This window comes from Chlorocebus sabaeus, chromosome 12 (genome assembly GCF_047675955.1).
Source record: "Chlorocebus sabaeus isolate Y175 chromosome 12, mChlSab1.0.hap1, whole genome shotgun sequence".
NCBI lineage: Eukaryota > Metazoa > Chordata > Mammalia > Primates > Cercopithecidae > Chlorocebus > Chlorocebus sabaeus.
In genome coordinates this window covers 5918534-5944385 of record NC_132915.1, presented here as the reverse complement: position 1 = coordinate 5944385, position 25852 = coordinate 5918534, and the positions used below count along the sequence as shown (strand labels likewise).

General features: G+C 52.7%; 1 protein-coding gene across 1 annotated transcript; it reads right to left on the bottom strand.

Moving 5' to 3' along the window:
* Positions 1-110: 110 nt before the first annotated feature.
* On the bottom strand, positions 111-22311 carry PRSS47 (Putative serine protease 47). Its single transcript, XM_037998618.2, is given in 8 exon segments — positions 111-530; positions 646-689; positions 692-796; positions 7699-7710; positions 13254-13531; positions 15017-15201; positions 15973-16003; positions 22154-22311. Coding segments are annotated over 8 exon segments (1125 nt in total). The 3' UTR covers positions 111-218.
* Positions 22312-25852: the final 3541 nt, after the last annotated feature.

Below are 25852 nucleotides of genomic sequence, written 5' to 3'. Positions count from 1 at the left end.
GGAGGGGCCTGGGAGGGTGGTGCGGGGTGGAGGAGGAGCAGATGACTTTTATTGGGTTTGGTTTTGTGTTGCCAAGCTTGATTTGGGGAATGGCAGTTGACAGACAGAAAAGCCAGGATTAGGAACCATTTAGAGGGACAGTGGGCTGGGGAGAGGGAGGGTCCAGCATGGACACCCAGGCCTGAGCAGAGAGAAGGGGTCAAGGGGCTCTGTGGTCATCACAGGGTCTGCCATGGGGCCCTGAGGGTAAGTGGCAGCAGGAGCCAGGTCTGTGGCAGCACAAGGGCTGCACAGGGCCCAGGCAGGCCAGCAGCCCTCAGAGGCTTGGGTGGAGAGCGGGTGTGAGGAGCCAACGCGGGGTCAGGAAGAGGGGTGAGCCTCATGACTTCGTCGATCCAGTTGGTGAAGTAGGTGACCCTGGTGAAGATGCTGGGGTAGGCAGGATGCCAGCAGTCCAGGCCCCAGCTGGCCAGCCCAACCAGGACCCAGGCACTGGGGAGGTAGCAGACTAGAGGCCCCCCGGAATCACCCTGAGGACAAAGAAAGAAGAGTCAGCTTTGGGGGCTGAGTGTGTCTGAGACACCGGGTGGCACAGTCGGATGCTCTGCCTCTGCTCTCTGAGTCAGGGTCCCGCTGCAGACCCACCAGATAGAAATCTCCAGGCATCAAGCTCCTGAGCCGACCCTCAGGACAACCATGGATCTGAATCTATTAGCACGTGGACCCACCCTCTGCCCTCTACACACGGAACAATACACTGCTTGAGGCCTAGAGGGGACAGCTGTACATACAGGGCCTGAGAGGAGCCGCGTCTGCTGGCAAAGCACAGCCAGCTGAAAGCTCTGCGCAGAGCACAGCTCTTGTGAACCCTAAGCTGCAGTAGCGCATCCCCTCCAGGGGCCCCTTCCTTTTTTTGTTCATTTGGGCCTTTGGTTTTCTCTCAACTTTTTGGTAAAGTATCTTTAGAAAGTGCCCATGCCCAGGCCCCGTGGAGACAGTCCACAGCACTAGGGAAGCAGGCAGCGGTCTCCAGAAAGTTGCTGGGAGTTACTGGAGTCCTGAAATGCTGTCAGGGTGAGATCATGCAGTTGAAAGCCCCCTATATCATGGGCCAAAAAGTGAGACCCAAAGAAAGGGTCTCATCCAGGCATGGTAGTTCACGCCTGTAATCCCAGCACTTTGGGAGGCCGAGACAGGCGGATCACGAGGTCAAGAGATCGAGACCATCCTGGCCAACATGGTGAAACCTTGTCTCTACTAAAAATACAAAAATTAGCTGGGCGTGGTGGCATGTGCCTGTACTCCCAGCTACTCGGGAGGCTGAGGCAGAAGAATTGCTTGAACCGAGGAGGCAGAGGTTCCAGTGAGCCAAGAACATGCCACTACATTCCAGCGTGGCAACAGAGAGAGACTAAGAAAGAAAGAAAGAAAGAAAGAAAGAAAGAAAGGAGGGAGGGAGGGAGGGAGGGAGGAAGAAAAGAGAGAGAGAGAAAGAAAGAAAGAAAGAAAGAAAGAAAGAAAGAAAGAAAGAAAGAAAGAAAGAAAGAAAGAAAGAAAGAGAAAAGAAGGAAGGAAGGAAGGAGGAAGGAAGGAAGGAAAGAAGGAAGGAAGGAAGGAAGGAAGGAAGGGAGGAAGGAAGGAAGGAAGGAAAGAAAGAAAGAAAGAAAGAAAGAAAGAAAGAAAGAAAGAAAGAAAAAGAAAGAAAGAAAGAAAGAAAGAAAGGAAGGAAGGAAGGAAGGAAGGAAGGAAGGAAGGAAAGAAAGAGAGAGAAAGAAAGAGAGAGAGAAAGAAAGAATAAAGAAGGAAGAAGAAAGAAGAAAAAAAAAAGAAAAAGGGGAAGGGGAAGGGGAAAGGGTCTCATTTTCAGGGTGGTGGGAGGCAGGGCCCACAGCCGGCTCTTCCACCCATTAGTCCAGTGTGCATCTGGGGCATCCAGTGCAGGCACTGCTCTTGGGAAACACGGGGAGAAGACAAACCCCCTCCCCATGGTGCTTAGATAAATAAGCCAACCGACCCTATGGAAGTGGGAGGACATTTCATATCCATGGATCACAAAAAGCTTTCCTGAGCTTACACTGAAAATAGGAAACAGAACCCACCTCTGTGGGTCCAGAAGAGAGGGCCCAGTTGGTACAAACCAGGAGAGGACAGGGCAAGCCTTGCGGTAGGGAGCGAGTGGGCAGAGGGAGGTCCCAGAGCCGCAGAGGGGCAGCTTGGAGGACTGTATGTTGGAGGGTGGGGGACACAACACCTGTTCAAACCATCAGTCTGGTGCCATGTAGAGAAAGAATAGTTGCTGAGCACCAGGTAGAGAGGAGGGACCAGGGAGGAAACTACAGGAGGGAAGAAATGGTCAGATTTGGGATGGCATTTTGAAGGAGGAGCCAAAGGACTTGTGGACTCTGGCCTTTTCTCACAACCAGGGAAAAGGTGTGGAGACAAAAGGAAGACGGCTGAGAACTCGGCTCCGGGGTCTCCAGCACTGAGAGGCCGGGAGGCCTAGCCCCCCTCAGGCCCTGTACATACAGCTGTCCCCTCTAGGCTTCAAGCACTGCGTTGTCCCAGGGGTAGAGTGCAGAGGGTGGGTCCACGTGTGATAGATTCAGATCCATAATTATCCACTCCTAGGGTCAACTCAGGAGCTTGATGCCTGGAGATTTCTATCTGGTGGTTCTGCAGTGGGACCCTGACTCAGAGAGCGGAGGCACAGAGCATCTGACCGTGCCACCTGGTGTCTCAGACACACTCAGCCCCCGCCCCCGAAGCTAACTCCTCTTTCTTTGTGCTCAGGGTGATTCCGGGGGCCTCCAGTCTGCTATCTCCCCAGAGGCAGCTGGTAGCAAAAAGTGGGAGTGGAGTGGCTGGGGCCTGGCAGCAGGAGCTGAGCGCAAGACGCGCTGATGCGTCAAGGGAGCAGTGACTCTGGCAAGGCAGAGGCTGCGGACAAAGTGGCTCTGGTGGCATGAGAGGGACAAGCCTGGATTGGGTGATTCAGTGCAGTCAGCCCTGGTAGAAGTCTTCAGGGAAGAAAGGTGGAGAAATGGGCAGTAGCTGGAGGAGACTTTTGCCATGGCTTGACGTGGGAGGCATGAGCGGGAGAGCAGGGGACACAGGAGCAGGGGAAAGGCCCTAGCGACCCAGTGCTCAAGGATGGGCTGGCCCAGGGTGAGCCATCAGAGCAAGGGGGAGAGACTGGGCAGATCGGGGTGGGCAGATGTGGGGCCAAGAGGAGCGAGCTTCTCACTGCTTCATCTTCTCCGTTTGATGAGAAGCAAGACAGCACACTGACAGGGAGGGGCCTGGGCTGGGGGAGTGGAGGCCAGGGGAGAGAGAAGGGGTGACACGGTGCCGTCACTAAAGAATGCTCCCAAAGACATCCACATTCTCATCCCTGGAACCTGTGACTGTGTTATCTTACATGGCATAGGGGACTTTGCAGCTGGAGTGAAGACTCTTGAGATGGGAGATTATTCTGGAGTGTCTCAAAAGGCCCAACATCATCACAAAGTTCTTTATAAGGGAAGGCAGGAGGCAGGAGGGTCAGAGTCAGAGGAGGAGATATGACAACAGACACAGAGGTCACACTGACAGCTTTGAAGATGGAGAAAGAGACCACGAGCCCAGGAGTGCGGGTGGCCTCTAGAAGTTGGAAAAGGAAATTGAATCTCCTCTAGAGCCTCCGGAAGAAAACCTAACCCTGCTGACACCTTGATTTTAGACTTTTGACCTCTAGAACTGCAAGACAATAGACATCTGTGGTCTCAGCTGTCCAGTTGGTGGGGATTTGCTCCTGCAGCCCTGGCAAATTCATATATCTGTGGTCTCATTAGCCCAGTTCCTGGGGATTTGCTCCTGCAGCCCTGGCAAATTCATGCCCGGGGTCTTCTTGGGGGTGGAAAGTGCCTTCGCTGTCTCAGATCCGCCCTCAGTGCTTCCCTCCTCGGAGTACCCACCCAGCTTGTTTGAGGGCAAGAGGAGGCCTGGTCCTCCAGGCAATGGTCCCTGGCTACTCCAGGCCTCAGCGATCCATGCAGGTGAACCACCTGCTTGCCAACATCACGCTTGATTCTGGGCCAGTCTGAGAGAGACAGGAAGGACTCCAAGGGTCTCCTGGCCCTGACCCCTGGGAGCTCTGAGTAGGCAGAGGAAGTCCCAACATTAATGACTACTGTGGAGACAGAGGAAGCCACGTGTAACTTGGTGAGCCTGGTGGTGAATGCCACATTGAGTGAAAGGGTAGGTCTAAGATAGGCCCAGAAGAATGAGTGCAACTTAGATAGAGGAAAACAGGCAAGGCCAAGAACATGGAAGCCAACACTTATTAAGCACTTGCTTAATGCCAGGCATGGTGCTACATTTTCTACAGGAACCTTATGAAGTGGAGGCTGTTAGCAAGCCCACTGCACAGGTGAGAAAACTGGGCTAAGGTCACAGCACATGCAAGTGACAGAGTGAAGATTGCAACCAGCTCTGTCCTGCCTGCAGTCTGAGCACTGAGTCACCCTGCAGCTCTGTCTCTCCTCAAAGCTGTTTTCGCGTGCTCCATGCAGGGAAGAGAAGAGGGCCACGGGATGGAGGCGGGGACCACAGCAGACGACTCAGCAGGAGATGAATCCTGATGGAATCTCACAGACAGGCAGTGGTGGCTGAAAGGCTCAGGAGATGTCCACCTCAGCGGTGTCCTTGGCCTGGGCAAGGAACTAGAGGAGGGGCAGGGCTGAGGGCACTGTGGGATGTCCAGCAGGCAGGCAAAGTGTGCTGGCCCTGAGGCTCCAGGGACATGGCCTTCGTAAGAGAGGCTGATGGAGAACAAGGCTGGAAGGCAGCTGAACTAAGGACTTGTTGGCTGAGCTCCACCAGGGCTGGGCATTGGGCAGGCTCCCTGCTCCCCCTGGGGTACAGATGACTCTGTGAGGAGAAGGGACCAGGCCACAGCCCGAAAGGAGGAACAATAAAGTATGTGGACATGGACAGGAAACCAAGAAGCCTGGAGCTGGCTCCCGCTGGGCAGGCAGATGGGCCGAGCTCCCTCCCACTACTCAGCTAGCCTGCCTGGTGATATCGAAAACAGTGCTGCCAATGAACCCTTCCCATGGGCCAGGGGGATTCAGGGCTCAGACTAGGGGGCAGGAGAGACCTGGTGCTAGTTTTCAATCTATCGTTTTGCTAGCCTTGTGGCCTTAGACAAGCATATTCATTTCCAAGGGCTTGCCATAACACACTGCCACCACCTTGGTGGCTTAGAAGCAACAGAAATGTATTCTCTCACAGTTCTGGAGGCCACAAATCTGAAATCAGCTTCCAGAATGCCTGTGCTTCCAGGGACACACTACCTCCAAAGGCTCTAGGGGAGGAACCTCCTTTGGCTATTCCGACTTCTGGCAGCACAGGCATTCCTTGGCTCGTGGTGGCATCCCTGCCCTCTCCATGTCTGTCCGCAGATGGCCATCTTCTCCATGTGTATCTCTATGGCCTCTTCCCCTCTTTTAAGGACACCAGTCATTGAATTTAGGGCCCACCCTAAATCCAGGATGGGTTCATCTTGAGATTCTTAACTAATTATATCTGTAAAGATCCTATTTCCAAATAAGGTCACACTCTGAGGTTCCAAGTGGATGCTATCCTTCCAACCATTTCATGGAGGAGGCCTTGAAATCCTGACACAGCTGATGAGGACCCAGGCTCCGGAGGTGAAAAGAATAACCCAGGTCACAGGGCAGGCACATGTGGTGAAGCAATGTCTCTCATTCCAAGGTCCCAGCGCTTTCCTGTCTGCCCCACAGTGGTGTCTATGCAAAAGCTCAGCCCACAGATGTCAGCTCAGGAGGCTACAACCTGTGGGAGAGGTTGTGGAGGCAGGGTTGGCTTTGAAGTCACAACACCTGGGCCCAGGTTGTGCTGCCTCACTTAGACTAACCACTTTTCCTCCCTGGGCCTCAATTCAATAAACTTATGTACAGAATATATAAAGAGCTCCTGGAAGAAAAAGACAGACAACCCAACAGAAAAATGAGAGGAGAAAAAGGACTTGAAGGGAAACTTCATAGAAGATATCTAATAATAATAAATATACAAAAAATTTTAAGCCAAAAGCCACTACACACTCACCAAAATGGCCAAAATGAGAAAAGATGAAAAGGAATAAATGTTGGTGAAAAAAGAAGCTCTCATCCTCTGCTAGAGGGAAGGCTGTTTGCCATCCTCTGCCAAAGCTGAACACACAGACACACCTTTTTATCTAGCAACTCTACTCATGGGCTTCTATGTAATAAAATATATTCCTCTGTGCCCCAAAGACAAATACAAATATGCACATAGCACAGCTACTCATAATACCTCCAACTTGGAAACTACTCACATTATCCAATGTAGAATTCAGTTCACACAACAGCACGCTATAGAGCAATGAGAAGGAACACACCATAACAACGTGTAATAGTATGGACGAATCTCAGAAATACACTGTTAGGACACGAAAGAGTGCTGATTGTAAATTCCACTTACAGGAAGTTCAGAATATAAGGTGTTAAAAGTGAAGGTGTTGGTTACCCTTGGGTGTTAGTGATAAGAAGGAGGCACATGGGTGCTTCTAGGGTGCTGGTCACATGTGTCAGTGTAGGAAAGTTCATCAAACTATATATTATGTACTATATATTATTAATTATGTACTCTCGTGTATATATATTATGCTTTAATGAAAAGTTTAAAATATATTTTAAAATGCTGTTTGAGGATCCTTCCAGCAGATGTCCCTGCTGGGATGGGCTGGGGAAGGGGCTAGTCTAGGGGAGACTTCTGAGGGATGGAGCCCAGGAGGACACGCAGAGGAGAGGAAACAGGAAGTCCACGGGACTCCACAAAGAGAGCAGAGGCAACACAGAGACCCGTCCCAAGGGAAACTGAGGCCAAGAGAATATGCAAAGGAAGAGTGGAAATGACCTTACTCACTTTGCAGATGGACTTTCCTGTCGAGAAGTCCCCCACACACAGCATCTCCTCATGCACAGCGTAGGTCTCGCCTTGGCCAGTTCTTTGCCCATATAAGGTATTACAGAGTGCGTTCTCAATGAGGCCCACCTTGCCCTCCTGGAGATAGAAGGGTGGTGACAGTTGCACTGCAGAGATAAGGGGGAGGTCAGTGACATGCCCTGTGGTTAACTAAGAAAGCTCAGGCTACTCGGAGCCCCTACTCTGCCTGACTGCTAACCACAATCCCCCAAACGTAGGTTTTCTCAGAACTGCTGAGCTTTAAACGCTGCTTCACTCTGCTACCCATCCTTGATAAGCTTCTCTTCTTTTTCTCAAACCTTTGCACATAGTCATCCTATTCCTTCTACCTCGCTCATAGCAATAGATCACACCTCTTATTCTACAAGAGGCAAATCCCACCAACACATGACTCATTTATTGGGACTTAGCAACTATTCACTGACCAACTTATCCTTTCATGAACTGTCCTATCCATTCTCCCTCCATCTATCACTAACCTTTCTTCTCCACCCATCATCCCATCCACTCACTCACCCATTCCTCCATCTACCTATCTTCCCACACATGCCCATTCATCCACTCACTTTTCACACATTTGCCCATCCATCCATCCTTTCATCCATCTCTCCATTGGCCTTCCATCACTCATCCACCTATCCTGCTCTCCACCTATTGACACATCCATCCACTTCATCCTTCCCCCCTCACCAATCCTTCTATCTACACATCTATCCAAACATCTATCTACCAACTCAAATATCATCCATCCATCCATCCATCCACCCATCCATCCACTTATCCCTCCATCCATGCAGTAACCCATCCTTCTATCCATCTATTATCCATCCATTTATCCATCCCTCCATCCATCCATCCACCCTTTTACTAACCCAATCACTGATCTATTCACTCATCTATTCAGCTATCCTGGTGCTGTCTTTTACATGCTAATGATATAGATAATTTTTAGTAGAAAGTGACAGATTATATGAAATAATAAAGAAGTTTAAAAATATTTTAGATTAAGTGATATGAAGAAAATAAAACAGGAAGATGTGATAGAGGGGGTTGCCTATTTTAGCTCATATGATTAAGTAAAACCGAGAAAAAAAAGCTGAATAGTAAATGCAAAGAAGTGATTCATGCAAAGATTAGAATGACAAGCAAGCTAAGAAAAACAAAACAAAACAAAACAAAAAAAAAAAACAGCAGCTAAAGGCCCGAGATAGAAATAGCCTTGAGATATTCAAGGAGTACCCAGGAGGCCCAAGAGGATTGGGTGGGGTATGTGAAGGCTGCAGTAAAAGATGTGGTATGTAATGGCTGCAGTGAAAAATGAAGAATGGAAAGGGTGCATTGGAAGGTGGGATATGTCATTGACTGCAGCAGGAGGCGGGGGATGTGAAGGGCGCAGTGGGAGGCGGGGGATGTGAAGGGTGCAGTGGGAGGCGGAGGATGTGAAGGGCGCACTGGGAGGCGGGGGATGTGAAGGGCGCAGTGGGAGGTGGGGGATGTGAAGGGTGCAGTGGGAGGTGGGGGATGTGAAGGGTGCAGTGGGAGGTGGGGGATATTGAGGGTGCAGTGGGAGGTGGGGGATGTGAAGAGCACAGTGGAGGTGGGGGATATGGTGGCTGCACTGGGAGGTGGGGGATGTGAAGGGCGCAGTGGGAGGCGGGGGATGTGAAGGGCGCAGTGGGAGGCGGGGGATGTGAAGGGCGCAGTGGGAGGCGGGGGATGTGAAGGGCGCAGTGGGAGGCGGGGGATGTGAAGGGCGCAGTGGGAGGCGGGGGATGTGAAGGGCGCAGTGGGAGGCGGGGGATGTGAAGGGCGCAGTGGGAGGCGGGGGATGTGAAGGGCGCAGTGGGAGGCGGGGGATGTGAAGGGTGCAGTGGGAGGTGGGGGATGTGAAGGGCGCAGTGGGAGGTGGGGGATGTGAAGGGCGCAGTGGGAGGTAGGGGATGTGAAGAGCACAGTGGAGGTGGGGGACATGGTGGGTGCACTGGGAGGTGGGGGATGTGAAGGGCGCAGTGGGAAGTGGGGGATGTGAAGGGTGCAGTGGGAGGTGGGGGATGTGAAGAGCACAGTGGAGGTGGGGGATATGGTGGGTGCACTGGGAGGTGGGGGATGTGAAGGGTGCAGTGGGAAGTGGGGGATGTGAAGGGTGCAGTGGGAGGTGGGGGATGTGAAGAGCACAGTGGAGGTGGGGGATATGGTGGGTGCACTGGGAGGTGGGGGATGTGAAGGGCGCAGTGGGAGGTGGGGGATATTGAGGGTGCAGTGGGAAGTGGGGGATGTGAAGGGCGCAGTGGGAGGTGGGGGATGTGAAGGGTGCAGTGGGAGGTGGGGGATATTGAGGGTGCAGTGGGAGGTGGGGGATGTGAAGGGTGCAGCGGGAGGTGGGGGATGTGAAGGGCGCAGTGGGAGGTGGGGGATGTGAAGGGTGCAGCGGGAAGTGGGGGATGTGAAGGGCACAGTGGGAGGTGGGGGATGTGAAGGGCGCAGTGGGAGGTGGGGGATGTGAAGGGCGCAGTGGGAGGTGGGGGATATTGAGGGTGCAGTGGGAGGTGGGGGATGTGAAGGGTGCAGCGGGAGGTGGGGGATGTGAAGGGCACAGTGGGAAGTGGGGATGTGAAGGGTGCAGTGGGGGATGTGAAGGGCGCAGTGGGAAGTGGGGGATGTGAAGGGTGCAGTGGGAGGTGGGGGATGTGAAGGGCGCAATGGGAGGTGGGGGATATTGAGGGTGCAGTGGGAGGCGGGGGATGTGAAGGGTGCAGTGGGAGGCGGGGGATGTGAAGGGCGCAGTGGGAGGTGGGGGATGTGAAGGGTGCAGTGGGAGGTGGGGGATATTGAGGGTGCAGTGGGAGGTGGGGGATGTGAAGGGTGCAGCGGGAGGTGGGGGATGTGAAGGGTGCAGTGGGAGGTGGCGGATGTGAAGGGCGCAGTGGGAGGTGGGGGATGTGAAGGGTGCAGTGGGAGGTGGGGGATGTGAAGGGCGCAGTGGAAAGTGGGGATGTGAAGGGTGCAGTGGGGGATGTGAAGGGCGCAGTGGGAAGTGGGGGATGTGAAGGGTGCAGTGGGAGGTGGGGGATGTGAAGGGCGCAGTGGGAGGTGGGGGATGTGAAGGGCGCAGTGGGAGGTGGGGGATGTGAAGGGCGCAGTGGGAGGTGGGGGATGTGAAGGGTGCAGTGGGAAGTGGGGGATGTGAAGGGTGCAGTGGGAGGTGGGGGATGTGAAGGGCGCAATGGGAGGTGGGGGATATTGAGGGTGCAGTGGGAGGCGGGGGATGTGAAGGGCGCAGTGGGGGATGTGAAGGGCGCAGTGGGAGGTGGGGGATGTGAAGGGTGCAGTGGGAAGTGGGGGATGTGAAGGGTGCAGTGGGAGGTGGGGGATGTGAAGGGCGCAATGGGAGGTGGGGGATATTGAGGGTGCAGTGGGAGGCGGGGGATGTGAAGGGTGCAGTGGGAGGCGGGGGATGTGAAGGGCGCAGTGGGAGGTGGGGGATGTGAAGGGTGCAGTGGGAGGTGGGGGATATTGAGGGTGCAGTGGGAGGTGGGGGATGTGAAGGGCGCAGTGGGAGGTGGGGGATGTGAAGGGCGCAGTGGGAGGTGGGGGATATTGAGGGTGCAGTGGGAGGTGGGGGATGTGAAGGGTGCAGTGGGAGGTGGGGGATATGAAGGGCGCAGTGGGAGGTGGGGGATGTGAAGGGTGCAGTGGGAGGTGGGGGATATGGTGGGTGCACTGGGAAGTGGGGGATGTGAAGGGCGCCGTGGGAGGTGGGTGATGTGAAGGGCGCAGTGGGAGGTGGGGGATATTGAGGGTGCAGTGGGAGGTGGGGGATGTGAAGGGTGCAGTGGGAGGTGGGGGATGTGAAGGGTGCAGTGGGAGGTGGGGGATGTGAAGTGTGCAGTGGGAGGTGGGGGATATGATGGGTGCACTGGGAGGTGGGGGATGTGAAGGGTGCAGTGGGAGGTGGGGGATGTGAAGGGCGCAGTGGGAGGTGGGGGATGTGAAGGGCGCAGTGGGAGGTGAGGGATGTGAAGGGTTCAGTGTGGAGGTGGGGGATGTGAAGGGTGCAGTGGGAAGTGGGGGATGTGAAGGGCGCAGTGGGAGGTGGGGGATATTGAGGGTGCAGTGGGAGGTGGGGGATATTGAGGGTGCAGTGGGAGGTGGGGGATGTGAAGGGCGCAGTGGGAGGTGGGGGATATTGAGGGTGCAGTGGGAGGCGGGGGATGTGAAGGGTGCAGTGGGAGGTGGGGGATGTGAAGGGTGCAGCGGGAGGTGGGGGATGTGAAGGGCGCTGTGGGAGGTGGGGGATATTGAGGGTGCAGTGGGAGGTGGGGGATGTGAAGGGTGCAGTGGGAGGTGGGGGATGTGAAGGGCGCAGTGGGAGGTGGGGGATGTGAAGGGTTCAGTGGGAGGCGGGGGATGTGAAGGGTGCAGTGGGAAGTGGGGGATGTGAAGGGCGCAGTGGGAGGTGGGGGATGTGAAGCGTTCAGTGGGAGGTGGGGGATGTGAAGGGTGCAGTGGGCTGTGGGGGATGTGAAGGGCGCAGTGGGAGGTGGGGGATGTGAAGGGCGCAGTGGGAGGTGGGGGATGTGAAGGGCGCAGTGGGAGGTGGGGGATATGGTGGGTGCAGTGGGAGGTGGGGGATGTGAAGAGCACAGTGGAGGTGGGGGATATGGTGGGTGCACTGGGAGGTGGGGGATGTAAAGGGCGCAGTGAGAGTTGGGGGATGTGAAGGGTGCTGGGATTGCAGGCGTGAGCCACCAGGCCTGTCCGGGTGTCTGGATTTCATTCTAGGCACAAATGAGAAGTTACTGTAGAGTATTGAACAGGGAAGTGACATGTCTAATATTTGAAGTAACACTCTGAAATCCACGTGGAGCCTAAAGTGGGGGCACAGAAGAATGGAAGCTGGGTGATCAGTTCTGAAGCTACAGGCAAGAAATGCTGGTCTCTCAGTGTCATGCAGCACAGTGGTACCAGCTCAGGAGTGCCAGTTGGGATATTAAAACAGGTATATGTTGCCTCTACCCTCAAGTCACAACCAGTTGTTTGTGTGAATGCTGGGAGCCAGCCAGCAGATGATCAGGGAAAGCCCCCTCCATCTAGTAGTCAAAGGTCATGGATGCTGGCAGAGCCCCACTCAGTGAAGACATATTCTATCAAAAATACATACAGCACCTCTGTTGAGAAATACTGACCCTACACATAATTAAACATATGTTCTTCCTTTTTCCCTTAACATCATACCATAAGCATTTCCCTAAACTATAAACAGTCCTTTCTTCAATAAACGCTGTTGTGTATAAGTCTTTGCCTACATTTCTTTTCTACCCATCTAACAATGAAAACACACACGGCTCTCTCCTCTGTTATTCAGTCATGTAACAAGACTGTGAAGTAGATGAATGGCCCAGGTTAGGATAAGAGCAAAGTGAGGTTCAGAGATGGTCCACAGTTCTACGCCAAAGTCATTCTAACGGGATCACACAGCCTCCGAGTGCAGAGCCACCACGTGTTTTCTCTCCACTCTTCCCAAGCACCTTCCCAAGCAAGGGACGATCCAAGTGTGTGGTGGTGACCTAGAATGGGCCAGCCCCCAAGCATGTCTTTGGAGTTCAGTCGAGTCATCTCAGACCCATGACTGTTTAAAACCTTACAAGAGTGGCTCACGCCTGTAATCCCAGCACTTTGGGAGGCCAAGGCGGGCAGATCACCTGAGATCAGGAGTTCAAGACCAGCCTGACCAACATGGAGAAACCCCATCTCTACTGAAAAGACATTAGCCAGGCTTGGTGGTGTATGCCTGTAATGCCAGCTACTCGAGAGGATGAGGCAGGAGAATTGCTTGAACCGGGGAGAAGGAGGTTGCAGTGAGCAGAGATCATGCCACTGTACTCCAGCCTAGGCGACAAAGCGAGACTCCATCTCAATAAATAAATAAATAAATAAATAAATAAATAAATAAATAAAACCTTAAAATGAAGAACCACGAAGACTCAAAGAACCCAGATTCTGGATTCTCAAAAGTTTAAGATTCCCAGACTTTCAGAGCCTGGGACTCAAAGCTATGGGATCAGACTTTCAGAACTAGAAGGGCCCCAGTGTGGTGGTCCTCACCTTACCGGTCATGGAAATGAGGCACAGAGGGCCAAGTCCAGTGGCTTCCTCTTTGCCTGGCTAAGCCATCCTTCCTTCTTCCCCTTCACCTCCGTCTCCCTCCCACCCCTCCTCCTCCCGCCTCTCCCACAGCCCCTCACGGTCTTTGGTGAGCATTCCCCAGCCGGTTATCCAACAGGACACGTTACTGGGCAGCTGCATGTCCTGGGATGGGAGGCAGGCGGGGACAACGTAGGAAGTGAAGTTCACAGGCAGGTGCAGCTGCAACATGGCAATGTCACTCCCAAAGGGGTGGAGCTTCTCAAAGTCTGGATGGGTGATGATCTGGTGTACAGACATCTTCTGGGTGTGCTGGGTTTGATGATACAGTTGGGTGTTTCCCAATAGAACTTGATAGTTCTCCGGGGCCTGGGATTTGCTGGAGGAGGAAGGGCCCATTTTTACCATCCTCTGGGAGTGTGGGGCAGCACTCTCTTCTTACATCCACGTGTAACTGCCCGCACACCTCTGGGTCCTTCTCCCCTGACATGATTCCAGGTAGCTTTGTATCCCCCTTTCTGACAGTCAGGAGCTTTTCTTTCTTTGAGGCTAATGGATATTCTACTCACAACCTCAGGACATGTGGCCTCCCCAGTACACCCTTAAATCAGAGGAGCAGAGAATCCTAGTGCCAGAAAAGTCCTTGGCAGAGTCATCACGTCGAGCCCTTTTATTTTACACAAGAGGAGCTCTGGCTTAATTCTGACTTCAGCCTGATCCTTCCAAAGGCTACCTATGACCTGCTTCCTGGCTTAACCACCTTTCCTGCCCTCCCCAAGGGTGTCTTCCCCACTGTTGTAAGCACTCACAAAGGATTTGTTCAATGTCCAGATGAGTGCATGAAACTGGTGCTCTCCTTGTCCCTGAACACACGTGATGAAACTTCTGACCTTTGTGACTTTGTTCACATGGGTCAGCCACCAGGAAAGCCCTCGCCACACTCCCCGTGCCAAAGCCTCCCCTTCTGGCAAGTGCCTGCAGCTCCTCGTCCTCCCTCAAGACTGCAGCATCTCTCCGGATGCCCCGGCCTCACGTCAGCTCTTCTCACTCACTGTGGGCTTTCTCTCCTGCATCCTGCTTGTTGGAGCTTGTGCCTCGCCTTCCCATAGAGACACCTTCACTTGGGGTTTTGCCACACCCTGTGCCATAGAGGGTCTTGGGTGGTGTGACACACAGGAGATGCTCACAGCGCCCAGTTGGAACCTCAAAGCCACTAAGTGCCCAAGCTGACTCCATACCTGGACTGTGATGCCTTCCTCTCCCTCTGGGTCCCTCCATGACTGTTGAGAAGCTGGGCACAGAGTCAGGTTCAGGAGGGTCAGAGGAGTGGCACCCCTGCCTGTCCACGTCATTCTCCAGGGTCAGGGGGCCCCATTCTTTCCACCCATGCATGTAGTCTGGCACAGCTCCTTCCAGGCATACAGTTTTACAGAAAAAAAGCATTGCCTGGCTGCTGGCTACACGCAGAGTCCCCAGTCCCTGCCTGGAGTCTGACTCACAAGAGCATGGTGGACACTGAAGAGAAACCTGCAGGTGGCCAGCACAGACACTGCCAATGCTCTCAGGCATGTCTCGGTTGAACAGACAGACATAGGGGCCAGGGAACTCCCTGCCAGAGTTGAGGATGAAGGATGAGGAGGATCTGGGCAGATGGAGGGACAGTGGGTGGAGAGTGGGGAGGACAGTCCTGGTGGAGAGGACTGCAGGTCAAAGGCAGGCACTGCATCAGTTTGGTGGCAGCAGACTTGCCCAGCGCAAAGCCCAGAGGAGAAAGGCATAAACCGCCCCCAGCCCGCTAACCCTTGTCCCTTGCATCTTCCTCCCCATCAGCCACTCTGCTGGGGCCCAGGAAAGGAGGACTCACTTGAGAAAGCAGTGGGCTGTGGACACCAGCCAGCGGGAGTCGATGAGGACAGCTCCACAGAGGTGCGAGCTCCCATACAGCAGGCTGGCCTGCCACGGCCACTGACCAGCTGCTGTGTCCTGGCCACCGTAGATCTTCCCCACCACCTTAGGCTTCCCACACACTGTGGAGACACCCCGGTCCACCTGTTAGAGACACTAGTGGTGCCCATGAATGCCACCCCAGTGAGGCCTCTGCTCTCTTCACAGATGGGAAAACCAAGGCCAAAGAATAGGTGACCTGGCCAAAATGACTGAGGGCTTCCCCAGCATCTGCCTTCTATGGCCACTACCAGGACCAGATGACAGAGTACAACTGTGGGAATGAGAGCCCAGGGGTCTGGCAGGCAGGGCAAGGCTGACCCAAGGTGGCCACAGCAGCTCATCTGGACCTGCCAAGGACTGGTGGACTAGACTCCAGCCCTGGGACTTTATTTCCCTCCATCAGAACACCTGTATGCCTACTTTACAGATCAAAGAACTGAAGGTCTCAGGGGTGTCCAAGTGGCTGTGCCCCCTGCATCTCACCCCAGTATCCCAGGGAGAGAGATTCTCAGGCAGGAGTCTGTTGTGCTGTGTGACTTGGGGAAACTTGCTCCCCCTCTCTGATTCCTGATCTTCTATTTTTACAAGGTGAGGGGATGTGGCTGATGTGGACAACCTTGGTTCTGAGACTCACACCTGGGAGGGGGAGCTGTGGGCCTAGGCCCCTGAGACCCAGCGTCCTGATCCCTGGCCTACGCTTCCAGGCCTCAAGAAGGGGACATGAGACCCCAGGACCCATCCTATTCCCGGTGCCCAGCAGCAGTCCTGGTGCTGTCTCCCTCCACCCAGCCCCTGCACCAGGCCCTGGTGCCCCATCCAGTTCCGTGGGCCCCACACTCAGTCCTGGGACAGAGAGCGGGCAGCCTGACCCACCTTGCTTGATGTCGTTTCTGGAACCACCTGGTTGGGCGGGGAGGGGAGCCAGACAACGGATCGGTTGACTTCGGGCCCTGGCACCAGGCCCAGAGCCCCGCCCTCCTCCCCACGGCCTCCGGCCTGTGGTTCCCCCATCTCTCCGTGATGCCCGCCTCTCCCGGACACTCCTCACCCCACCCGCTCTCGCTGAGCCCTCGACCCCTGCCCCCGTGGCCCAGTGGCCCCCTCAAACGCCCCCTGCCTCCGAGGCCGGCTCGGCCCCACACCCTCTGCTTCAAACGGACCTTGGGCTCTGACTGCGGGCTCCCGGCCCTGCTGCGCCCCCAAGCTCTCTTCGGCCGCCCCGAGCTCTCTCTGGTCTCCCCCGGAGCGTGCGAGGGGCTGGGGGCGCGGGACGGTGGGGCAGGGGCGGCCTCTGGGCTCAGGAGCAACAGCGGCAGCAGAGGCCAGAGCAGGGGCCCCGGCTGGGCTCTGGTCCGTGTGGATCCCACACCCATCGCCTGACGCAAGGGCAGAGGAAGGGGAACTGGGGCCGACCCTGACCCCCGAAACAGGCGGTGACTCCCGGCCCTGGCTCCTGGGAAACAGGTCCTGACCTCGCCCTGACCCCAGCCCCAGACTGGCGCTGAACCCAGTGCCTAACCCCGTCCCAAGACAGCCCCTGACCCCGCCCTGACCCGCCCCGTGGCCGACCCCTGACACCCAGGAAGCAGTCTTTTGCCGGAGAATTCCTTAGGCAGCCGCAGGTCCCAGAACAAAGGAGAGGGTGACAGCTGCCGGGAGCTTGTCCTTCTCTCCACTACGGAGACAACTCACAGTCTCCAAAACGCATCTCCTTTCTGGGAACTCTTTATCTCCGCACCTTGAGAGCTGTCATCTCGCCTAGTGTTCTGGGCTCCAGTTGCCTTTTCTAGATAGGTGAGGAAGAGGTGGAGAACTCGGGCCAAGACTCGTCAAGAGTTTCCAAGGGCAATTTGGGGAAAAGATGAGAGGAGGACGGGAACATCTGTCTCCAGCTGGCTCATTGACTCACCCCTGTAATCTTAGCACTTTGGGAAGCCAAGAGGGGAGGTTCGCCTTGCAGCCAGGAGTTCAAGACCAGCCTGGGTCACATAGCAAGACCTCCCCATCTCAACTAAGAAATAAATAAATAAATAAATAAATAAAATAAAATAAAATAAAATAAAATAAAATAAAATAAAATAAACAACTGTCCCTAAGTGGAAGAGGTTTGGTGTTTCTCTTAGGAATACCTGTTTCCGTGGAACTGTGGGGATGACACCAGTGCCCAGGCCTGAGTTGGCAGCACAGCTCCACTGCACAACCGTGCGGGTTGAGAGTAGTTTCAATGTCCACCCTCCTGGAGCCGTGCTGCTCAGAAGAAATATCATCTGAGCCACATATGTAACCTTAAATTTTACAGTAACAACATTCAATGAAAAAAAAAATAGGTGAAATTGATTTTCATATTTTTTATTTTACCCAATATGTCAAAAAATTATTGTTTCAACATATAATGCAGGTAAAAATCATCGAGATAGTTCACATTCTGTTTTCCATGGTAAGTCTCCAAAATGTGGTGTGTGTCGTGTTGTCTACTCACAGCACAGCTCAATTCGGCCTCGCCATGTTCAGGTGCACAATTATCGTGTGTGGCCCAGGGCTGCTGTCCTGGACAGCACAGGAAAAGTGAACACAAACTCCCTCCTTGCTCTTCTCCTCCCACACCTGCTAGCCTGTAAGAAAAGAAAGCAGCCCTTCCTGGGTTCAGTGTGGTAGTTCATGGTGGCTGAGACGGGCCAGAATCCCAGGGCTGCTCTGAGGTAGTTCATGGTGGCTGAGACGGGCCAGAATCCCAGGGCTGCTCTGAGGGAAGGAGCTCAGTCTGGACTCTGACCTCCTCTCTTGAAGAAATGGAGATGTGGTCGGGTGCGGTGGCTCACGCCTGTAATCCCAGCACTTTGGGAGGCCGAGTTGGGGGGATCACGAGGTCAGGAGATCGAGACCCTCCTGGCTAACATGGTGAAATCCCGTCTCCACTAAAAATACAAAAAATTAGCTGGCCTGGTGGCGGGCACTTGTAGTCCCAGCTACCCAGGAGGTTGAGGCAGAAGAATGGCGTGAACCTGGGAGGTGGAGCTTGCAGTGAGCCCAGATCACGCCACTGCACTCCAGCGTGGGGGAGAGAGCGAGACTCCATCTCAAAAAAAATAAAAAATTAAAAAATTAAAAAAAATACTGTTAGGGGAGACAGAGATCACCTCTAGCCCCACTTTTAGTTCTCAGTGGGCTCTTCAGCTGGATCTAGAAACCAAATTGACACCAGGCAGATTGGTTTTTTTTTAATATATAACATCATTTTTATTTCTTTTAACCTATTATTTATTCATTTATTTTGAGACAGGGTCTCTGTTGCCTGGGCTGGCATGCAGTGGTGCGATCACAGCTCACTGCAGCTTTGATCTCCTGGGCTCAAGCGGTCCTCCCACCTCAACCTCCTGAATAGCTGGGACTATAAGCACATACCACACCCACCTAATTATTTTTATTTTTTATAGAGATGAGGGCTCGCTGTGTTGCCCAGGTTGGTCCCGAACCCCTAAGGCTCAAGTAAGCCTCCTGTCTTGGCCTCCCACAATGTTGGGATTACAGACATGAGCCACTACCTATCCTGACAGTGGGTAGATTAACAAAAGAAAAGTATACACATTTCATGAGTTTTACATGAACATGAGGATCTTTACAAGAGAGTGAAGTCTGAAGAAGTGGCCAAAGCAAGATGCTTTTATACTTTTTAGATAAAGAGCGATAAATTTAAGAAAAAACGAGGGACAAAGATAATCTGGCAACAGGCAGTAAATTTTCCAGGGGAGTCACTAGGAGGTATGGGAGGTGTCAAACTAGTGGAAGACAAGGGTTATTCATTAAGTATATTTGTTTAGGTCCATTGCGCCCTCCGGTTCCCAGTCTCTGGGGATACAGCTCTTTCTTCACCCTGGTATGGCAAGGGTGCCCTTCCAGGAAGCTTTATGGCTTGTTTCGTTAAGAAGAGACATGTCAGCTCGCCCTTTCTGAAACTATGGTTTCTCCAATATTATCAACGAAAAATAATCAATATACCAATCTGACATATTTGGGATGGCACATCCTTCACTCCTTCATTTCCTTGGCTTGGAACTTCACTAGACGTTTTCGAACATTAAAATCTGAGTTGGTAGCTGTGGAAAGAAGAGTTGAGTTAGTAGCTCTATCACAAGGGATCTGAAAAGGGAGAGAAGAGCATCGATTAGGGGAGTGGACAAACAGAAGAGAACAATCTAAGCACAGTTTCCACACTTTAGCAAGCCAGCCTCCCCTTGCTGGGAGGAGGTTTGTCCAAGAAAATGTTTTAGCCTCACTTATTTCATGAAAAACGTTCGTCTTGTCTTTTAAGACATGTCGATTAGACTCTATATGTCCAGAACAATTTACATAAAGTCAGTATATTTTCTTTTCATTCTTTTTTATTATTTATTTATTTATTTATTTTTTTGAGACAGGGTCTTGCTCTGCCACCCAGGCTGGAATACAGTGGCATGCTCATGGCTCACTGCAGCCTTGACCTCCAGGGCTCAAATAATCTTCCCATCTCAGCCTCCCTAGTAACTGGAACTACAGGTGCATGCATGCCACCACGCCTGCCTAATTTTTGTATTTTCTGTGGGGATGGGGTCTCACTATGTTACCCAGGCTGGCTTCAAAATCCCAGGCTTCACCAATACTCCTGCCTCAGCCTCCCAAAGTGCTAGGATTACAAGGATTAGAAGCGTGAGCCACCACGCCTGGCTAGCCTCTCAATATTGAATAGAACTCTGCCCCATTGGTGATCAGGTGACCATCCAGGTCCTGGAGCCTGACCATTCCTGCCTCCTTGTATGAACAAGGGTAGTGGCTGGCCCCTCTGCTTCTGCAGCCCCCTTGCTGAGGCGACTGGTTGCTCTCAGAGTTAGCTAAGGTCACCAGCTTGGCTTTGTGGGACATGCACAAGCCCCAGGAAGCCATGCGCTGCTCTGAGAGGGCTCACCCTGCCTTGGGCCAGACTCCATCACTGGCCAGGGCCACAGCAGTCTTGGTTTCCTCCAAGGTCATGGCTGGAGTGCCCATGGCACCCCGGTGTCTCTCTCCTACGGGGGCTTCATTTGATGCTGGGCTGGACACCTCTGGATTTCAGGCTTGGGGCGTTTGAGGGGGCTGTGTCCCATAGGAGGTCAGCATGAGGACATAGGACATGCTGCTGGCTGGCCAGAGCTATGAGGATGACACACACACCCTCCCCTCCAGAGGCCTCCAAGTCTCCAGCTTCTCTGTGGATGCTGGTTTCAGCTGGCTGAGGGGCTGTCTGGGGCTTCCAGGCACTTGCAGGGTAGGCTGCTGTCCTGGCTCCTTCCAGACCACGGAATTCCATTGCAGTAACTAACCATCAAACAATGAGTGGTTTGTCCTGGGCTGGGGACAGGCAGGCCAGACCCTGAGCCTCTAGGGCCCCCAGAGAAAGGCCTGTGGGCCCAGGCACTTTGGAGACCCCCTGGTGCCACTGAGGGCCTCAGCCAGGGGGACAGCCCTGCCAGGCGAGGGTCTGGCAGGACCAGGCTCCTGTTTTCAGGGGGCTACTCTTATGGGCTGCTGGGCCAAGGAAAGCCAGCCCATGCTCTCTGGGGAGGGTCTCCAGGCTGGGGGAGGCCAGCAGAGGCCTGGGGGCCGGGACACTCGCTTCAGGCCAAGGGCCATCCTGGGGACTCTTCAGGTTTCCCTGAAAGGAAAGGAGGCTCGGTCGGCTTCCCCACCCAGCCCATCTGACTCTCGGAGGGATGGGCCCCATGGACCTGGATCCTGGAGTCCCTGAGGTCCCTGCATGGCCCTCCTGAGTGACACTGAGGACACCGCTTCGGGCCCTGATCCCAGAGCGAAGGGTGTGTGCCATCCGGGGATGGGAGCTGTCGGGGCATCTCAGGCTGCTCCTGGGACGGCCCCATGGGGTTCAGGTGGCTCAGTCTCCCTGATTCACACCCTCGCCCTCACCTCTGCTTCAGCCCTGATTCAGAGCAGGCGGGAGAGGCCTTAACTGTCATCCAACCCACTTGCCACCTAACCTGGGGCCTCTCTCCACCGTGGGTAAGATGCCCCCAGGGCACTGGGCTCCCCCTGTCCTCTGGAGCCCCCTCTGCCCTCTGTCCTTTCCAAGCCAGGCCTGGACCGTTCCCACACTCAGTGGAACCCTCACTTCTGCCCCTTGGCCCACGGTCCCATGTCTGCCCTTTCCCTGAATCCTGTCTGTCTCTGAACACTGGTTCTCTCTACTCTGTGGCTCAGGGCTTGTCCTGACCCCCTTGGAGGGGTGCTCAGGAGTGAGAGGTCCCTGTTGCTCTCTGGGGGGCTGCTGCAGCTCCTGGATGGGTCTGAAGGCTCCTGTGCCCTTCAGGTGGCCCTCAAGGGTGTGGAGGAGGGGCTCGGTGGTGTCTGGCCTACATTGCCCATCTCCTCTTCGAGGCATATCCAGTAACCTCTCGGTCAGCACCTGGCCGGAGGCCTAGCCTGCCTGGTTTTCAGAAGCTTCTTGGAGTACAGGAGGAGGAGGAGAGGAGGAGGAAGGCCTAGGAAGCAGGGCTTGGGGTACCCCAGGCACTCCCCACTGTTTTCTGCTCCAGATGGTGAAGCAGGAGGGCACCTCAGGCTGGAGCCCCCTGGGGGCGGGTTGCACTTTATTCTTTGAAGCTGTACCAGGGAGGCCTGTGGGTGCCTCAGCACCACGTGTACTTCTGGGCCTAGGCCTGGGATAGCATGTTCTATAGAAACCCATCCAGGGACAGCCTCAGGAGGTGTTTTAGGCATGGGGGTGGGCATCAGGCCGGGAAGGGCCCTCTGGGAGGGGCCAGTGCCCAAACCCTGCTCCCTCCCCGGTGCTTTGCACTGAGCAGCTGCTGGATCACCTGCCCTTGGGGGTACAGTTGTGCACAGGAAGTCACAACTGGTGTGAAGCCTGGCCAGGGAAGCACCCACCACACTCCTTTTATCTGTGTTGTGTCGGTGGTGAGCCTGGTGTCTGGGAGGACCCGTGGTGCCCTGCCCAGCCCACCAGATGGGGCAGGACAGAAGGCACTATGGTTTTAAGTTGCCATCACTGGGCCAGTGTAGCCATCGCCTGGCCCTGCTGTGAGGCCCCATGGGCAGCTGTCCATCTACAGCGTCTGGCAGGTTTTTGCTGGTCAGCAGCTGAGCCAGTGCCAAGAAGGCCTCTTTCTCCTTGGGGAACATCAGCAGGACAACAGCGACCTGGTTCACACCCTGGCAGTAGCCCATCTCCTGCAAGAGTCAAAGTCACTGTGCCAGAACCTCACGTGGCAGGGCAGAGGTCACCTGGGAGGACAGACCTCACCTGAGAGATCTGAGGTCACCTGGGAGGCCTAAGGCTACCTGAGAGGCCCCCACCTCAGGCCTTGCAGGATTTGACACTAGGCACCCTTCTCCTGACAGAATAGGCCCAAAGCACACAAAATAAAGCCTGCTGCCTAGAAAGGAGACAAAAGAATGTTGTGTTTGTTTTGTGCTAATGTTGTTCAATTTTGTAGCAAACCGTGACAGTGCTGGTCTTAAACTCCTGGACTCAAGTGATCCTCCTGCCTTGGTCTCCCAAAGTGCTGGGATTACAGGCATGAGTCATTGTGTCCAGCCACCTGCTCATCTTTCGTTGAGATTTGGGCATCTGAAAAAACAGCCATCTCTCTGAGTCTTTATAGACTGGCCTTGTAAAAAGGAACAGCATCACACATTAGTTTAGCTGGAGATCTTGGGGACCTCGAATCTTTTCTAGGGGTTTGTCTGTGTAATTTCCTAAAGAGGTTTGCCCGTTTCTTTTTAAGGAACTCATAATTTCTTGCTCCCCTTGGTATCTGTTTATGATACTAGCTCCTGCAGTGCTGTAACAAGGCTATAGCTCTCACGTTTGTTCTCAGCAGCCCCCAGTCATCCAAAGTACGACACTGTTCCTGTCAGTGCTCTGAGTCACATGAACAGAAATCCGTCCTTTGGTCAGCCCCACTATAAGCCAGAACATGGAACATACATTCCACTCTACTCTTTCCCTCTAGAGAAAGAAGGTGCAAATGGGAGATACCTCCAGATTGTGCCGCACTGTGCTTGGTACTGGGAGAACCTATGGTATGCAAACGTAATGGACTTTCTCACCTGCTTCAAATCAGCTCTTCTTGCTTTTACGTTCACCTGGGGTATTGCAACTTTTTAACTGATTTCTGAAAAATTCTCACAATGGCAATTTGGTCCATATAGTGTTAAGTCAGTGTCTCTATGGGAGAAGGAGGGCCTGGGGCTTATTTTTTTTAGTTTTTAGTTTTTGAGACGGAAACTTGCTTTGTCGCCCAGGCTGGAGTGCAGTGGTGCAACCTCAGCTCACTGCAACCTCCGCTTCCTGGGTTCAAGCGATTCTCTTGCCTCAGCCTCTTGAGTAGCTGGGATTACAGGAATGTGACACCATGCTCGGCTAATTTTTGTATTTTTAGTAGAAATGGGGTTTCACCATGTTGGCCAGGCTAGTCTCAAACTCCTGACCTCGTGATCCGCCACCTCAGTCTCCCAAAGAGATGGGATTACAGGTGTGAGCCACCACGCTCGGCAGGGCTATTAATATTTTGCCATCTTGCTGATGTCACTCACCACTGTTTTTTGATCACTTCCCTTTCTGTTACTACAAGATGTTCCACTCATCTCATACATTCCCAGCTCCAGCTCTAGAATCAGCAATTTTTCCCAGGGAAACCTAGTTCCCTTCATGGGAGAATTGCTTTAGGAACCACGATCTCAGTGGGGTTTCTGCCACTTGGTAGAGCACATTACTTAGTAACTCCCTAAGAGTACATGGGAGATAATTTTGAGACCTAACTCATGTCTGAAAATGTCTTTATTCTAATTTCATATTTGTTTGATAATTTGGTTGTGTAGAATATAGTTAGAAAACCTTTCCCGAAGAATTGGGGAGATTCTCTTCTTGCTGTGTTGCTGAGAAATCAAATCCTTACTAAATTGTTCTGTGCTCCCAGAGGTTGAAAAGAAAAATCCTTACTAATTGCTAATCTTTTCTATATCCCTTTTGCTTTTTTCTTTCTAGAAACTTAGTCTTCATGTTCTGAAATTTCTGTTATATGCCTTGGGAGTGAGTCTATTTTCATGCATTGTGCTAGACATTTGAAGGTGTCTTTCACTCTGGCTGTAAGTTCTGCAAAATTTGTTTAATTATAATTTTCTGACCTTATTTTTCTTCTTTCTGGAATTCCTACAATTTGGATACTGGAACTCCTGGACTCTAACTTATGTACAATATCTCTTTTCTCCCACCTTATGTATTTAATCTATCTAGCATTCAGAAAATTTCAACACTATTTTCCAATGATTTTTTTTTTCATTTATATTGTCTTACTTTAACAGGAACATTATTTTTCTCCTCTTGAGATTTTAATGTTTTGTAGCATTCTGTTATTTTATAGATGTAGTATCTTGTAACTCTAAGGATATTAACACATTTGGCAGGGGGAATGTTCTTCTCACTGCATCGTTTGATTCCTCAAAGTCGCTTTGGTTTTCTCTTTTGGTTTTGGATTAGAGGCTTTCACTAGATCTCTGGTAATTCTAGATGGGAGTCTCCTGAATAAGAGTTGGGGGCTAAACACTGACCTGAGTATGGGTGGGACTTCTCAACTTCAAAGTTCATTGTTCACAGTGAGCCTTTTTCCCAGGCAATACTTGGTGTCAATCTTTTATATTCTTCTTTGGTATAGTGGACAGTCTGTATAAAGCCACTTAATCTTGTTTCCAGTACAGTACTGTGTGTAAAGGAATTTGGCCTTGCCCTTGGGATGTTATGCTACATAGGAATGCCTTTGTTTACCTGGGGATCCTAGGTCATACTGAATAGCCTTGACAATACGATTTATGGCTGGGGTGGGACAAATCTATATAGTCTTATAGTGGTGGGGTACAACACATCAGACATATCAACAATGTGATTTAGGATGGAGGTTTTGGGTCATGCGCTATCAGCTGACCTAGAGACTGTGATTAACCACATGGACAATCAATCACGGATACGTAAAGCAGCCTCAATAAACACTCTGGGTTCCAAGGCTTGGGTGAACTTCCCTAGCTGGCAATGCTCTGTGCACACTGTCACACATTGATGCCAGTAGAGTAATGCTTTCTGACTTCACAGACAGGACAACAGCTGTGTTTGGTACTTCTCCTGAAGTTTGGTACTTCTGCCCTCTCCTCTTCCTTTGGCTGATTTTGATCTTTAACATTTCCCTGTCATTAACTGTAACCATGAATACAAAGCTTTCATTGAGTTCTGTGAGTCCTTCTAGCAAATTATCTAACCTGAGGGTTGATTTTAGGAATCCTCCAGGCTTACAAGTACTTGCCTTCCATTCACTCTGACTTCTACCAACCAGTCCCTTTTTACCTTCCAGATGCCAACTGTGGCGGGGTGGAGTTGGGGGTGGGAATAAAGAGAGTCGCTTAGCAACATGGAAATGGGAGATGCCATAAGGCTTCCCAGTGTGGGTGCGATCTTCCCTATTTCTGGGCCTCTTCCACCTTTCATCCCAGAGGTAACTGGTGCTGTGAATTCTGAAATGTAAATAAGTTTATTAGTTTCTCCATTGATTTAGAATTGGGATTTCCTGGGTCTACCAAGTTAGTTAACACCATCTATCTGCTTTCCAACTCCCCAAATTCTGGTTGTTTCCTCTATTTTCTCCAACTTGTGGGTTTTTGTGTGAATGCATCTGCTGTAGCAGCCATAGGGATGCTTCATTCAGATCTCCCTTCGAAG